Source organism: Eschscholzia californica, unplaced genomic scaffold (assembly GCF_041429995.1).
Source record: "Eschscholzia californica isolate CP2 unplaced genomic scaffold, dmEscCali1.0.p SCAF_6, whole genome shotgun sequence".
Classification (NCBI taxonomy): Eukaryota; Viridiplantae; Streptophyta; class Magnoliopsida; order Ranunculales; family Papaveraceae; genus Eschscholzia; species Eschscholzia californica.
Genome location: NW_028238483.1, coordinates 44,255,611 through 44,273,679, shown reverse-complemented (window position 1 = coordinate 44,273,679; position 18,069 = coordinate 44,255,611). Strand labels below are relative to the sequence as shown.

At 34.6% G+C, this 18,069-nt stretch overlaps 1 protein-coding gene across 2 annotated transcripts; it reads right to left on the bottom strand.

Annotated features, from left to right (window-relative positions):
- Window positions 1-8: 8 nt before the first annotated feature.
- On the bottom strand, window positions 9-4,271 carry LOC147535468 (BTB/POZ domain-containing protein POB1-like). Of its 2 annotated transcripts, none has more exons than XM_086646738.1 (6): window positions 3,574-4,271; window positions 2,477-2,602; window positions 2,115-2,236; window positions 1,976-2,039; window positions 1,536-1,815; window positions 9-1,047 (listed from the first exon to the last, which is right to left on the bottom strand). In XM_086646738.1, the coding sequence occupies exons 1-6, from the start codon at window positions 3,830-3,832 to the stop codon at window positions 234-236; spliced, it is 1,665 nt and encodes a 554-aa protein (XP_086502864.1). In that variant the 5' UTR covers window positions 3,833-4,271; the 3' UTR covers window positions 9-233. The 2 variants fall into 2 exon arrangements, with proteins under 2 accessions (XP_086502864.1, XP_086502865.1); XM_086646739.1 differs by having other exon boundaries at window positions 2,477-2,596; window positions 3,574-4,211.
- Between the last annotated feature and the right edge of the window lie 13,798 nt (window positions 4,272-18,069).

Below are 18,069 nucleotides of genomic sequence, written 5' to 3'. Positions count from 1 at the left end.
ATTTTGCATAGACAAAACCAAATACATTAATCCATATATCATAATCTTATGATATTACAGGAGTTGTTTCCACTTTTTTACATTTTCTCTCCTTTTCCTTGCTAGTATAAGTTTTCTCCCCAGCAACAATAAGGATCTTACTCATCTACTGGAAAGGCGTACAAGGTTGAACCTACAAGGTAGAACAAAAGGAAGACGGGCAAGCAAAAAAAAACCCAGGAAAAGATACTGATTCAGTTCTTAACTGTCAGTTCTGCTCTGAGATGAAGGACTCCATTGATGAAGAAAAGACTATCCTCCGCAATGAAAGCCGTCCATGGAATTGCAAACAAGTTCCGGTATCCAACTGCTTTCCCACCTGTGAATGTATAATTTCCTTTATACTTGCTGACAAACTCCTCTGTTGGCTTTGATCTAGCAGCAAATTCATAATCTACAGCGAAACTAACCGATCCTTTCTCTTGCATCCCCAAGAACAGACCGAAACAATGAAATGAGCTTTGTTGATCCATGTTGCAGTGAGCTGAGAGAAAGAAACCTTGTCCACCGAGATGAAACGCCTGTGAGTAGACACGCCCGGACGGGAACAGGCTTTCACACTCCTCCCGTTTGAGATCCAGGTAGACCACACACTGCTGACGCGGTAATTCAAATTCGACTACTTTTACGGGTCGGTATTTGTATGATCTTTCCACAAATCGGCGGTTGGTAACTGCAGATTCCTCGGCAGCTAAGGTCCGCTGTCTGTGAGGAGCTTCAGCCTTGAAGAAGAGAGCTTCGACTACAACCTTGGAGGTGAGTTCGTGGTCGAAATCAACACAGGTCAGAACCTTCTTCAGTTTACGGCAGGTCATGTAAGGGAATCGGATTAAACGGCCAAGCCGTGAACCTAGAATCTCACGCCTGTCCTCTAGATCCGGGTAATGGATTTTAGCCCATTTTAACACAAAATCATATACAGCATCCTCTGATGCCACCTGCAGATCATCACTAGACAACACAGCCTCAATCCCAGCCAGAGGCAAGTTCAGCACCTCCTCTTGGAACCTGCACAGAATTATAGAGTTTAAAGGTTTAGGGTTGATGAGTCGGAACATCATCGGGAAAAGGAGCAATAAGAACAACTCTTAATTAGGAAATTTACGCCCCTTCACTAAAATAATCCAGACTCGGGTAGAAGGATGACAAAAACATCAAATAACAGATCCCACACAATGGCACTCGTTAACCATACAAAAACTCGATAAAACTAGTTTAAGAAATAAAGGTATTTGGGTGTAAGGAAAGATCGTAAGTTCTAAGAATAAGATCGAGACATTTAGTGTAACATTCCACATCACTTGGGGGAAAGTCCGGGAACGGGGCCATATGTACAAGCTTAAGCTTAGTAAGTATTGAGGCCCTTTGAGTGGACTCATGGAGCTTCGGCCGCAAACAAAACTCTGCACACTTTGGCTTCAGCTTCGGTTGTCTAACAATATAGATAAGTATGGGGGCCTGGGTTGTTACAGTTCGTAATGGAGATTAATACTCACTTTGTGATGTCCTTGTATTTTGTGGCAAGGAACTGCTTAGCTGCATCAGTAAGTGGTTGAACTGCTCCAGCCATCAAAACACTGGAAGGAAGCTCCAGATAAAGCAAAGCAGAGTCAGGAGTCATGGGTAAGTTTCGGAGAAGTCTGCTGCAATGCCTCATGCATGAAGCCACCTCAAACTTATCAGCAGCCATGAGAACATCGAGCAAAGCTGGAGCTGTGCTTATTGATAATGTATTGCTGTACATAAAATTCAGCAGCTCCATAAGTGCAGCTTCCTCTGTTACATGGAAGGAAAATAGAAAATGGTGGTGGTGAGATTCATATCTCCAGATGTTTCAGTTGACACATTTAGACAAGGAAAATGGATTGAGAAAAACAACAAAAAGAGTACAAATAAGATCACAATTTGTATGAAGAAGAAGAAAGGAAGTAATTACCAGAAGCATTTATACGTAATGTTACATGACGTTGTTCTGATTCCCTCATTCCATTGGAGAAAAGCTACAAAATTAAAACAACTAGATAAGTAAAAAAACAAAACAAAGAAAATTAGCTTAAAGAGCAAGATTTCAATACCTTATAAAAGAATGGACTTTTTGCAGCTAAAATAGGAGAACTAATGTGTATAGTCTTAATCCTCATTACTGTAGTACAATCCATGTTCCATGATGCATCATTGCCTTCTGCATCCTCATCTCCTGAAGCAAAATATAATATTAAATGAGTTTGCGATGGCACATATATAGCAATTGAGGACCTTGATAACCTTTATAGACTCTTGTAATGCATGAATTTAGGGTTTCACTTAACCCGGAGGTTCCATGCCACTACAACCTGTATGCATGAATTTCAGCAAATAGATGAACTCGATTTTGATGGAATACGTCTGAATAGATAATTTATACATCAAAACAACATTGCGAGGAACAATAATAAACCTGAGTGTGGCTCTTCAATCATTGCCTCGACTTCCTCATCTTGATTGTCATATCCAACACCGTCCTCAGTATCAGGTTGGTTGAGATTAAAAGTATGTTCCTCGGGACATTGAGAAATTTCTGCGGCTAAAAAGAGAGCTTTAGATTAAAACCAAAACTACTTATTTAGACAGGCATGAAAAAAAGGATCATCATAAGTGAACTATCTACTCACCGGATTACCGGAACAACAAATGACTCACATACTGAAGCACTAAACAAGCACATAAACAAACAAAATGCAGCAGAAAATAACCAAGACAAATAAACGTTTTCTTTGTGATTCTCTAAATCAAACAACGCAACTAATCGTTGTAACAAACTGTATTCCAATACCAAGAAACAACAGCAAATCTATAAAAAAAAACACCCTTTAATGACACCATACTTCAGATTAAACAAAGGGAATAGCTTGGTTGGTGGGTCAAGTAGACAAAAATATCAAGTATCTGAATTTGAGTATCACTTGGGAACTAGAGGTATTGCCATCCATTAACTTTGAGGCACTTCTATAGATCAAAAGCCGATAATCAAAGAAACGAAAACTCATACTTGACCATACAAAAGTTAACCCGCAGCGTTACTTATCACAATTATATTTTCTGATAAAATGGTATACAACCACCCAAAACAAGGTGAGTAAATCATCGAGACAATTTTTTTCCAAATCTTTTCCATTTACAGTTCCATCTTGAGAGAGAGCTGAACAAATAACATTCCACAAAAAGGTTGTGGGTAGACATGATTTCTATGGTACAAAACTCGTAAATTGTCGAATTAATTTCACATATTTTTTTTTCTTTTAAAGTTCCTTCATTTACAGTTTCATCTTAACAAAGAGCTAGACAATTTATACAGAAACCCTAGGTACCCAAGTTATAATATCAAGTAATCAACTAAATATCTTAATCTGGAAAGAAAATAATGGGTCCAGATAGAAAAAAGACCATAAATTTGAATCATCTACTCTGAATTGAAAAATCAGAAAACAAAAATAGCAAAGCAAATTGAATTAGATACGAAACCAAACTACTTTAGGAAGGAAACTGAAAACGAACCATTTTCCTTCTTTATATCTTCCCTTCTTCTTTTACGATTTCTCGCCCACTCAACCAAACTATTACAAGCATCACCATCAGATTTACTACCTGATGATCCATCCATGATTTCAATCCGAAGAATACGATCAGAAAAATTACTATCATTAAAAGCAAAACCAAAATCCCCATCAGAAGATGCACCAGAATCACGATTAATTGTAAACTCAGAATCCATGATTGTTACTGGATCAAATAAATCAGTGTTCGTTCCTTTCATTCCTCTTCTTTATCTGAGCATCCAACACGGGAAAACGAAACCCTAACCCTAGAAATTGCAAAGAGAGAGAGAGTTGAAAATCAACCCCCAACAAATGCCCTAATCTGCCCTTAACAAGAGAAATGAAAATCTCAAAATCCTTCAGATTCTTAGGGTTACAAATTCCAAAGCAATAATAAATAAAGGGGAGAAAATAAAGTAAATGTATCAGATGAAACGCTGCGATCGAGGAAAATCAACGGTTTGAAATCGAAGAATAGTTTAGAAGCTGGCAGATGTTGAACGGCTCTTTTGCTCTCTCCTATCTAACAGCTACTTCCACGAGTTAGGTGGTGTTTGTTTTCTATTTCCCCTCCTCCCTCTTTCTATTGGATTTATCACTTGCGATATCCAATGGTCTTATTTAAATACAGTAGTAAATTCCAAGTCTGCCCAAAACAATCAATCACATAAGTGGGCATCACAAGTCGTGCAATTTCATTTTCATTTCCCCCCTATCATAGAGAACAAGAAAAACTAAACGGACCGAAATTTTATGTGTTTTGATGTGATTTGTAGTTTTGAGATCATAACCATTCATTTTTATTTTTCGTAATGATAGGGATCAAAAAAAGTTAAATTGGTATAAACTTTATGTGTTTTGATGTGTAGTTGTGGATCAGAACCATTGAAAACACGAATCATATTAAGTCACGTAAGATTTCTGTCTACAAGCTGCCTATTTTTTCTTCTCCCCTAGCATTTTTTATTTCGGAATAACCCTTTGATTTTTAACAATTATGGTAATTTAGTAATAAGTGCACTTAAATTGAGAATTTGATTTGGATTAAGTATGGATAATGTAACATTAATGAAAATTCATAGTATTTTTATAATAAGATCTCTAATGTAGATTGAATTAAAAGTTAGGACAAGAAAATATTTTCATCTTCAAACTCTATCTTGAGTTAGATTGTAGTTTCGGAAGGAAAGCCCAATCCATGTTCACGTGGTTTAGGAAAGAAAATTTCAAACCAGAGAACTGGTTTAGGTAATTAGGATAATCTCTATCTGACTTGCTTATTTGAAGTGAAAGCGAAGATGAGACCGTGATTGATTGGAGGTGCATTCTCTTGTGTTGGAATTTGAAGGGGAAGTACAAAAGAAACAAGAACAGAACTCAATTTATCTAATAAGGGCTAAATCATCAAGATTTTTGAGTAAAGTTGGTGGGTTGTGATACCTAATCCCGTTTGGTCATATGGAGTTTTTTTTATGAGAGTTTGGTCATATCGAGTTACAAGCTTTTCTTGAAATAGTCTACATCTGGTGAAGCCGCTTCACCGAAGAAATTAATTTTCGTCTCAATCTCGGACGTAACCTTAAGCTCACTATACTCTATACGAGCCCTTCCTCATTTTTCACCCCAAAACGGATTTTTTCGGTTTGTGGAAGAGACCATGGTTTGAATTTTACCTTCATATCATATTTCAAATTTCTATTCAAAGAATGAGAATAGAAGATGGTGGAGATTACGATGTGAGATAGGATGAAAGTCATTTTCTCTATCTAATATACCATTCTTCTTCTATTGAAAAAATATAAAATATGGTAAAAGGTAAGAAATGACAAATATGAGAACTAAGACAATGCAGCCTTTTCATCAAAAAAAAAAAAAGACATATGCAGCCCGAAATTTAATTAGAAAAGATGGTGAAAGGGCCATTTTTTAAAATTGGTCAAAATAAGGGGTAATTGACTAATTGTGGGGAGATAATCATCTTGATGAGGCTAAAATAGAATCAACCTAGAATGTCAATACTTTTAGGATTGGTACCACATATTTGACTGGACAACTTCTAATTTGGTTTCTAAACATTCCAAGAAGAAGATTTTTAGTCATTTAGGCCAACAAGTTGCTTTCTTCTTTTCTTGACCTCGACCATGTTTGGTACTAGACCTATCATGTGCAGCTATGCTCTAATTATATTTTCAAAACTGTGGAGTTTTCAACTTACAACCAATTGGGCATACATATTAGGAATTCAATTTAAGATTTAAGGTTACTCCACTTATAACTATTGGTTACATTTGGAACACGACAAACTTAATCTAATAACGCAATGCTACAATTCTAGCCGCCAGCTATGTTTTACTTTGGTGAATAAAAAAAGAATATGTTAGGCTGAAATTGTTACACCCAATTACTCATACTTGAGAAAGTAGACATCGATTATTTTGATAAATACAATTAGTTTCGACAACATCTTTTGTTGATTGCAGAATAAATACGCAAAAATTAACTTTTATAAACGTGTTCATATTAGACTGAACTAGGTTCCCTTCCCGTCCCTCTTGGCTAACGCCTTCGAGGAGAAGAAAATAAATTTAAATCACAACATAAATCAGATAAAATTACAGGGGAGAGTAATAACCATGTGTTTGAAGAGTAGAGAGGGAGGACCGTATTTATATAATTTTGAACTGACTTACAAGTCTAACCGAATCACTAAAATTAAGGGGAAAGTGGATGTGCAATCGTGAGTGAGAAGATGCCCAAGATATAGTTATTTTAGGGAGATTGTAGCCGAATATTCAAAATAATTAATTGTTTACACTAATACCCTTATTTTTTAAGTCAAATTACATTAAAAAAAATTTTATATCAGTCGTTCGATCTAATTAAAGGTAAATCTCGTAGAGAAAATGAACGGTCAGACTTATCCCCTGGATAACCGACTGAGTTGTTTTAATATACTAATAGATATCAAGCAACCTCGTTAAAAGAACTATATTTCAAACACTTTTAAGGCACCACAAGCATAAAATGTAATTGGAACTAATAAAAAAGAACCATTAAAATAATTTTTTAGATTTTCCTCTTAAGTTCATTAGCGTTTTAAGTTGCCCTCATTTCAAATATTGATAATTCATCTTACCATCTTGGGATGTTAGTATAAATATATTATTTCATGTGATTAAACAATAATAATAATATTAAAATAATAAATATCTACCAAATGTCTACAAATATTCACAGATGTCTACGAAAGTTGAAAAAAAATATATATTTGAAATGTTAGTATATATTTTTTGTGATTAAACAATAATATTAAATATATTATTTCATGTGATTAAACGATAATAATAATATTAAAATAATAAATGTCTACCAAATGTCCACAAATATTCACAAATGTCTACGAAAGTCGAAAAATATATATTTGAAATGTTAGTACAAATATATTATTTCATGTGATTAAACAATAATAATAAGAGTTAATTCCTATATGGCCCCCTACTTTGTGACCAGCTTCCTTTATGGCCCCCTTTTTTTCGTAAATTCAAATATGGCCCCCTATTTTCATGGAAATGTCCTAACTACCCTTCCTTTAATTTTTTTTTCAAAATAAAATAAAAAAAACAAACATAATTCCACCTCACTTCCCTCTCCACCACTTATCTCTCTCCACCTCACCTCTCTTCCCAAATCATCTTTCTCTCTCTCCAACTCACCTTTTTCTCTCTCCACCTCACCTCTCTCTCTCCACCTCACTCTATCTTCTCCGATGAAGGTCGCCGGCCGGAACCTTCAACCTAAAAAAAAAAAAAAAAAAAATTTTTATAGTACTACTATTTTTTCTCTCTCTCTACAATTCTTCCCCTCTTTCTCTTTCTCTCTCTAAAATAGTAGCTGAGGGAAAAAGATAAAAACTCAAACAAAAATGGTGAATCGTTTTGTCTAAAATTAGGGTATCTAAAAAGGGATATGAGAAATAACAAGATCTATAAAACAATTATCCATTATGGGTAAAATTGAAGAAGAATCATCACTTTCTTCTTCTTCTTCTTCAGGTGTTGTTGGAATTCCAATCCCAAATGAAAATGTGGATCATAATCCATGTACAAATATCTTCAAATTCGTTCGTTTCAGATGTGTAATTGTTCTTCTTTTTAGTGCTGCTGTTTTTCTTTCTGCTATTTTTTGGTTGCCGCCGTTATATCATTATAGAGATCGAGTGGATCTGGATCCAACCACGTTATTGAAAGGTAAGAATATGTTTATGATTCTTATCGATTTCTTATGTGTTTGGTTAAGTTTTTCTTTTTTATCAGGTTAGGGCATCGATCTGGTTTTGGGTTTGTTGGAAATTGTAATGATTTGGGTCTAGGGTTTCTAGTAGTTTTCTATAAAATTGGCATGAAACTATGAACTTCAGGCGGAGGAGGAGGTGTGATTATAAATCGGCCAGAAAAACGATCTCCTCGTTCACCTTCAATGAATTCAGAAGAATCTGTTACAACTAGTTTTGATAGTGGAGATCAAAGACGAAGAAGCATTGAACCTAAACTTCTTGATTTGTTTTTATAAAAGTTTTAGAGAGAGAAAATTGAAGCTCTTAATGAATGATGGTGAACCAAAGTTCTCTTTCTCTCTCTAGGGCATCTTTAATTATGAGCTTTAGTTCGATGTAATTTTGCTGCTAAATTATCTGTTCTTTTTTGTTTCCGGTGAGTTAGATTTTGGCAAAAAAAGAGTATTTTTTTTTCCGGTGAAGGATTTCAGTTATTAGTATATGTTGAAGAACAGACCAGATCAGGTCTGTTCTTCAACAGACCCGTACTCCGGCGAAGGGAACCCCCTTCGCCGGAGTTTTTAGAGAGAGAGAGGGAGATGAGAGTTAAAAAAAAAAAAAAATTATTTTTTTTTAGGTTGAAGGTCGCCGGCCGGAAAATTTTCCGGCCGGCGACCTTCATCGGAGAAGATAGAGTGAGGTGGAGAGAGAGAGAGGTGAGGTGGAGAGAGAAAAAGGTGAGTTGGAGAGAGAGAAAGATGATTTGGGAAGAGAGGTAAGGTGGAGAGAGATAAGTGGTGGAGAGGGAAGTGAGGTGGAATTATGTTTGTTTTTTTTATTTTATTTTGAAAAAAAAATTAAAGGAAGGGTAGTTAGGACATTTCCATGAAAAAAGGGGGCCATATTTGAATTTACGAAAAAAAATTGGGCCATAAAGGAAGCTGGTCACAAAGTAGGGGGCCATATAGGAATTAACTCTAATAATAATATTAAAATAATAAATGTCTATCCCCATGACATTTTGTCTATGGATCAAATGTCTTGAAATGTCTATAAAGACATTTTGTCTACAAACTCAATGTCTTGAAAATGTCTATGAAGACATGTTGTCTATAAACATTATACATTAGAAAGGGATGTTATAATATTTGACATAATCACTAACAATCAGGGACGTAGGTATGTTAGGGCCAGGAGGGGCCATGGCCCCCCTGACCCTTAATCATCCCCACTGTTTGTCATATAAAATTATTAAAATATCCAAACCTAAAGTTTATTGGCCCCTCCTCTTTAACCCAAACCAAATGTAAACCCAGCCCAAGACTTAACCTAAAGTGCACCGCCCACAATTCACGGCCGCCAATGATCTAATTTGATGGCCTTAACTGCCATTATCTCTACTATTTTAAGTTTCCAAGTCACCACCACCACCAACTAACTTCCACATGATGACTCAAATAACCCAATGCAAAGTTTCTATTCCAAGTTTCCTTTTAATTATTAATTTTTTTTAATTTTTTTTTAATTTTATATTAATCCTAATTGTAAAGAGACATAATTTCGAGTCATCCATATTTTTAGTTCTCATTAACCAAAATCGATTGTCTCTTATAGATGTAATTCGAGAACAGATATGTTTTATTAGAGAAATAGTCTTTTTTTTTCTCTCTCTCTCTCTCTCTTCTCTTCTCTGCAGTTACAAGTTAATTACACAATTGTATATATTTTTACAAGTAAACATTCAGCTTATGGATGGTGAAGACAAGAAAATCAATAAGGTAACCCAATGTTTATCGGTTAATCGAGCGTGTGCTAACTCTTCCTGTTTTTACTGCAACAGTAGAACGATCTTTTATTTATGCGCATAATTAAAACAAAGCTACGCCAACAAAATGGATGACAATTTTCTCTCAGATTCTTTAGTTTTGTACATTAAAGAGAAAATTGCTCAGAAGTTTAACACAAAATTCATCATAGATGATTTTAGAGATTTGAAGGAACGACAGGTTCCATTTTGATAAATTAAAAAGAAAAAAACTATTAGGTGTAGTAATCTCACATTAGTTTTCTTATATGTGTTTAATGTTTATAACTTAATTGATTTTTTTAAGTGGTAATTTTGGATGGATTTGATGTTTAAGTGGTAATTTTGGATAGAATGGAATCTCTTTATGACTTATTTGTGTATGTCTCCCAAATTCATTTATGACCTAGTTCGGCCCCCCGCCAAAATAAATTCTGGTTCCGTCCCTGCTAACAATGAGTTTCCCCTTCTTTATAGTATTCACTTTTGTGGTTTACATGGCATCATCTTATCCACATATTCACACAAATATTGTTAACAAAATCCAATAATGCACAAAATGGAAAGAACCCACAAAATCAAATAGTGTTAAACATTATACATGAGAGAAGTTTGTGGTTGTCGCGTTTTTCCCTCTATTAACATGTATGACTTATCTAACACTGAAGCATATTTTGTTTTAATTTTATATCTTTTCAATTCAACTATTCAGACGAATCATACAAACGCGACTCTTTAATATGATACCTCTAGTTGTTTTAGTCCAACTCCTATGACTTGTCTAGATCGGAAACATTAACTAAGGGATCTTTAATTAACTCAAATTAGCTATTCAAAAGAATTGGACTGTAAGAAATTCTAAGAACTCTATTTCATTTTCCAATCAATGATTTTTCTAGTTTATTACAAGTTTATTTATACTAATGAGAAACAAAGAAGAAGAGAAAGGAAAGATTAGAAAGTTAGTTAGACAACTAAACAGAATTAGTTGTAACTAACTTTAGTTGTTTATTCTTGTTACAGGTTGACTGGTCAGAGGACTTAGCTTGACTCGGTTTGACCAGAGAGTTTCTTGGTCTTCACTTGACTTGACATTGGTCTTCTCTTGACTTGACTTTGACTAGAGTCTTGGTCAGAATATAACCTAGATATAAAAGGCAAAGTTTTGCCCTAATCTCTCATTTCGACTTCTCTCTATTTCTCTGTAAAACCCTAGTTTCACATGGACAATATGAATAAGATAAAAACAAACTTTCTGAAAAATCAAATTTTAAGTATGACTCACCAGAGATTATTAAATTAAGTGTTGGTAAAAGGGGAAGGTGGGAAAACTCTACGTAGATGTAGAAAGATAAAAGATAACCAAACAGGGGGAACCCTATATTTAATACTTCTCCATTTACATAAACTTACATATTTTATTTTATATACTCAGATCTCTTATTTCTTGTTCGCACAGGGGCTGGTCCCCATATATCACAGTGAACCAAGTATAAGGGAGTATTAGTGATAGTAGTGGACTCCTCAAAAGGCAGACATTTGCTCTTGCCTAAAGCACAAGATTTGCACAAAGTCTTCTCATTAGTAGTTGATAATGCTATCTTCTGTTCATTATGTAATTGAGTAATTATACCATTGTGGGAATGACCCAATCTTGCATGCCATATGTCATATTGAACTGCAGTAAGAGCCATATGAGCTGAGAAGATTCTATCTTTTAATATCTTGTTATGAACTTCAATAGGATATAGATTTTGTTTCATAGGACCCTCAGCCAAAATCTTTTTGGTGCATAAGTCTTTTATAGTATAACCCCAGGGTAGAAACTCAATTGAGCATGAATTATCTCTTGTAAACTTTGACACAGATAAGAGATTCCTTTTGAGATTTGGAACACATAATACCTTGTTTAGTTCAAATGAATGAGTAGCAGTAGATAAATCAGAAGACCCAATGTCAGTAATAGGGAGAAATTTGCCACTACCCACCATGACTGCCTCTGTCCCTTTATATGCTTGAATTGATTTCAATATAGAAGCACTATGAGTCATATGACTATTTGCTCCTGTATCTGCTAGCCATGCTGTATTTTGATCAGTTGTAGTTGTAGTGCCAACATGACACTCTTCTGCTGTAATGTTAGATGATTCACAGTCAAAGAATACATCTTCTGCCATATTTTGAACAATAGCAGTGTGACATTCTTGAAATACTTCATCATCATTAGAATTATGATAACTTTGAATCATATTAGAATCATATAATTCAGCATTATTACATTCTAATAAGACCTCATCTTCATAAAGATATGACTATGAATCTGGCATATGTGTAGAATTTTCTAAGGAAGGATCTTGCTTATCTTGTGATTCAGAGTGGTAGCCCATATGATTTTTATTTTGTTGGTATCTAAAGTAACAGACACCTGCTGAATGCCCCCACCTTTTACAAATTCCACAAGGAACTTTTGAGAAATCAAAATCATCTGCCCTTTTTCCTTTATAGTGTTGATTTGAACCTCCTGACACTTGAGAGGATGGTATATTCTCATCTTTTTTTTATTAAGGGTTGATTCTTATAATAAGAAGGAGAGGGTTTATAACTCTGTCTAGATTGTTGTTGTTGGTTATATCTCCTTACATAATAAGCTTCATGATCTACTTCTCTTGATAATAACCATTGTTCATGTTGTATTAGCCTAGATTTTAGTTGAGCAAATGTTAAGTGCTCATTGTTTGCTCTCACAGCAATAGTAAATTGATCATAATCAACACTTAACCCTTGAATAGCAATTCTTACTAGTTCTGTTTCATTTACTTTGTCATTAACAGATAGTAAAGAATCAGAAATCTGCTTTAATTCCCTGAGATAGACAGAGATAGTAGAGTTTCCCTTTTTTATATTTTGCAATTTCTTTCTCAATTGGTCTTTTTGAGACTCAAGACCTTCATTGTTTGTAAGAACAAGATAATCCCATATTTCTTTAGCAGTTTGAAGGCCATAGGTATCATAATAAACAGATTTGGAGAGAGTACTTTTGAGATATGATTTCACAAAATTTTCTTTACTCCTCCACTGTTGGAAATCTGGGTTTATTTGTTCAACTCCATGAATGAAAGTAAGTTGTGGAGGTGCTTCAATTGTGCCAGTGACAAACCCTAATAACTCATAAGTACTAAGAAGGGTTTCTATTTGGTCTTTCCACATGAGAAAGTTAGAATCATCTAACTTTTCAGTAATGAAACTAGTAACTGATGAAATTGGGGGCAGATTACCTGTATTTGAAGTCATTTGAAGAAAAGCTTGAAGAAAAGCCTGAAAAAACAGTAAGTAATGTTGTATTTTGTTGTAGTTTTGATGATAATCTTTGAAATCTTGATTATAATGTTGAATCTTCTGAATTTTGATGTTGAATATTCTGAATTTTGATATTGAATGTTGAATTTTCTGAATGTTGAATGTTTTCTTTGATTGCGAGATGATGATGATTGTTATTGAGCTCGAAGAACCCTAGATTTTGGATTACAAAAGACCTAGACTGATACCAGATAAGAAATTCTAAGAACTCTATTTCATTTTCCAATCAATGATTTTTCTAGTTTATTACAAGTTTATTTATACTAATGAGAAACAAAGAAGAAGAGAAAGGAAAGATTAGAAAGTTAGTTAGACAACTAAACAGAATTAGTTGTAACTAACTTTAGTTGTTTATTCTTGTTACAGGTTGACTGGTCAGAGGACTTAGCTTGACTCGGTTTGACCAGAGAGTTTCTTGGTCTTCACTTGACTTGACATTGGTCTTCTCTTGACTTCACTTTGACTAGAGTCTTGGTCAGAATATAACCTAGATATAAAAGGCAAAGTTTTGCCCTAATCTCTCATTTCGACTTCTCTCTATTTCTCTGTAAAACCCTAGTTTCACATGGACAATATGAATAAGATAAAAACAAACTTTCTGAAAAATCAAATTTTAAGTATGACTCACCAGAGATTATTAAATTAAGTGTTGGTAAAAGGGGAAGGTGGGAAAACTCTACGTAGATGTAGAAAGATAAAAGATAACCAAACAGGGGGAACCCTATATTTAATACTTCTCCATTTACATAAACTTACACATTTTATTTTATGTACTCAGATCTCTTATTTCTTGTTCGCACTCGCTAATAAATCTCTGCTTTTCTCTGCAACTTACCTCTCTTCTTTTCCAAATATTTAGGTCAATTCGGATTTTTTTACTGTTTATTCTCCATCTGTCTGATATATCATCATCGCCTGCCAACGTCTTTAATTTCTCATATTAATTGGATTAACCCTGAATCTTTCCAAACTATCGAACCAACCGCCAGTGCCACATTGCAACTAAAACTGTGAAAATCCCTTAACTAAAGTTGGATTGGCGAAAGGTTGAACAGTTTGAAAAAATTTAGAGTTTCAACCTACAATTGTTCAGAGACGTTTCCAACAATTGTGAAGAAATATCACAGAATGAAAGCTAGAATTAGCAGGAAGGTAAACAGATACGGGTCGAAACTATTTGAGGAGAGGGAAAGGGATGATGAGAGATAGAAAGAAAGAAGTGTTAAAACCTTAAGAGAAGTACTTAGATCCCCTTATTGCTCGCTCACACTCACTAATAAGTCTTAATTAGTTTTCTATGTAACTTACCTGTCTTCTTTTCCGAACCACACACCCATGGTAAACTTACAAAACAAGTGCAAATAAACTATCTTCATCTCTTTCAACATAGACGACTTTTCTCATCCTACAATTACGGAATAACAATTGGAAATATGCATAAACAATATACGATCATCTTACAAATATAGACGGAGTGGGTAATGTAAGATGGGCTTATACATTTTAAGTGTGCTCTATGCAAAATAGAGCAAGTACAAGGCCCATACCTAAATGTCCCATACAATCAAGGCCCATAAAGGAGTGGGCTTAAGAAAACTCAATCCAAGATAATCTATAAGCTTGAGAGGACACTTGTCTTGTGTCTACACTTAATGGCTTGTTGGTTGACACATAAGAGGACACTTGTCTTGTGTCTACACCAAGTGGCTTCTTGTTTGACACATTAAGGGACACTTGCCACCCATGTAGCTTCTTATACAAACTCTATGATGGATTAGAGACTTGTATAAATAGAGATGGAGTTTAGAGAAAGAAGGCTAGGGGCTCTTGCTCTAGAAAGTCTAGTTCTTGTCCATCACTTAGAGAGCTAGAGAAGAGAAAGAGAAAAGAGTCTTCTTCATCTCTACTTACTTTACTCCATCTCATATAGAAGCAAGAAGGTTAAAGATTGAAAGAAGAGAAGAAAGTTGAAGATAAAGATTAAATAAACCATCTACTACAATGGAGAAAGGTACATATATTTTTATCTTGATTTTCTTTTTTCTACTCATGTATCTTGTAACAAGCATGAGATTCAAAGATCAAGGGATTAGTGTTTCTATTGGTTGGTGTGATGAAACCAACATGAAAGTGCTAACATGTGGTATCAGAGCCCATGGTTGATGAATCTCATGTTTGTTCTTGAAAGGAGAGTAGTTATTTATATAGATTTATAGTCTCATGCATAATTTAGATATGATATTATTTAGAGAGATTTTAGTATACAAGCATGAGTTACTATTATGTATAAGAAGTTCATGCATGTGTATATTATGGTTATTTATGGAAAATGCATCTCTATAATTTTGCGGTGACCGGAGTGGTTTTCGGTGATCGGAGAAAGGTTTTCCGGTAGACCCTTAATTGCTTGTAGAGATTTGCAATTAAGTGTTAATATGTGTATTCATGTATTATTTTCTTCATTGGAGAAAGGTGGAGGCAAGTTATGTCATAGTAGTTCATTATTTTATTACTTTGAAATTAAGTAATATGATAAAAATTTGTGAAGATATGAATAAGGTTAAACCAATATTTGGTAATTATTGGTTGCATGGTGAGAACTAATTAATGATCATAGTTCTTACATACTTGCTACTACTCCTATGCACATGAATACATAATTAAAGAAACATGAGTATGTGTGATTAATTAAATACCTTAGTGTTTGTATTTAGTGTGACTCATGATTTATTTAAATAACATGAGATCTTAGTGAACAATAAATTATGTGTTTAACCATTATGAAAGATTGCCAAAGCAATTTATGGAGTAGAGAAACACATATGTTATAGTTCATTATAGTCTTATGCATGAAATGTTGTGACATCATTAATTAATTAGTCGATTATTATTGTCTTATGATTTATCCAAAGATGAATTACAGTAATTAATCGGTGTATTGTATGACTTAACCAACTTGGTTTGTGTTGCCCAAAGGTGACAAACCTTTTTGTGGTTAAATGATACAATAAATGAATGATTAATGATGATCACTTGTGTTGTTTGCACGTATGTCATAATTTAGTCCCAAAGGATAAATTATGATGGTGCCATTTTTGTTTATAGGATAATTTGCTATCGATCCTAATATTTTTTATTAGTTGCTTATAATATAATGTGATGGTTGATGTTTGCAGTTTCAGCTCCTATATCACTTCATTCGCAAGCTGCATCTGTTCCCATGCTCACAGGCTCAAACTTTTCTGAATGGAGTGAACATGTCAGATTCACCTTAGGTGTTCTTGACTTGGATCGCTCATTATTATATGATAAACCCACTGCTCTTACTGTCTCTAGTAGTGTGGATGAAAAGAACTTGTTTGAGGCCTGGGAGAGATCGAACAGATTAAGCCTAATGTTTATGCGAATGACAATTGCGAGCAACATAAAGTCTTCTCTTCCTCAAATTGATGATGCTAAGGAATTTATCAAGGCAATTGAGGAAAGATTTCGTGCTGCTGATAAGTCTTTAGCGGGCACATTAATGGCTCAACTAACTACCATGAAGTTTAATGGTACTAAGGGAATGCAAGAGCATATTATAGAAATGACAAGCATTGCAGCAAAGTTGAAAGGACTTGGTATGAACGTGGATGAACCTTTCATTGTTCGCTTTATTTTGAACTCCTTGCCTCCTCAGTATGGTACATTCCAAATGAATTATAATTCACTGAAAGAACAATGGAATGTAAATGAACTCTCAAGTATGTTAGTTCAAGAGGAGACAAGGCTTAAGCAACAAGAAAGTTTTTCAGTTCATATGGTCTCTCAAGAAGTAAAGAAAAATAAATGGAAGCCAAAGAAAGGAAAGAAAATTAATTCACCAAAGTATGATGGACCTGCTCAAGTATCTCAAGGCCATATTCAGAAGAAGGTTAAATGGAAATGTCATTTCTGTAGAAAGAAAGGACATTTTCTAGCTGACTGTCCAAAACGTAAGGCTTGGTTTGAAAAGAAAGGTGAGCTTTTAGCTCTAACAAATTTCGAATCAAACCTTATTGAAGTTCCTTCTAATACTTGGTGGATTGATACTGGCGCTAATATTCATATTTCCAAAATAATGCAGGGATTCCTTACAAGCAGAACCCCAAGTCCGACTGAGCGTTTTATTTTAATGGGAAACGAGTCCCCTTCTGAAGTTTTTGCTATAGGCACTTATCGTTTGGTTTTAAAAACTGGTTACATTTTGGACTTGGCTGATACTCTTTTTGTTCCTTCGATGTCTCGAAATTTGATATCTATGTTTCAATTAGATCTTTTGGGGTACTTTTTGAATTTAGGTAACCAGCGTTTTGATCTTGTTAAAAACTCTTCGGTTGTGGGTTCTGGTATTGTAAGTGGTAAACATTATAAAATCAGTCTTGATGATCAGTTTGCAAAAACTCTTTTAACCCTGCATTATAATGTTAATTTTGGAATTAAACGTAACAGGATTAAAGAAAATTCTGCTAACTTGTGGCATAAAAGATTGGGACATGTCTCGAAAGAAAGAATGGAAAGATTAGTGAAGGATGGGATTCTTACGAACCTAGACTTCACTGATTTTGGGACATGTGTTGATTGTATAAAAGGAAAAACAACAACACACACCAAGAAAGGAGCCACAAGAAGCAGAAATCTTCTTGAGATCATTCATACCGATATTTGTGGACCTTTCTCCACTTCTTCTATTGGTGGAGAGAAATATTTTATCACCTTTATAGATGATTTTTCACGTTATGGATACATATATTTGTTGCATGATAAATCTCAAGCGGTAAGTGTAGCTGAGGTATTTATCACTGAAGTTGAACGGCAACTAGAAAGAAAAGTGAAAATCATCAGATCGGATAGGGGTGGTGAATATTATGGCAGATACGATGAATCGGGTCAACATCCCGGTCCATTTGCCAAACTCCTTGAAAAGCTTGGCATTTGTGCACAATATTCAATGCCTGGAACGCCGCAACAGAATGGTGTTGCTGAAAGGCGTAATCGAACCT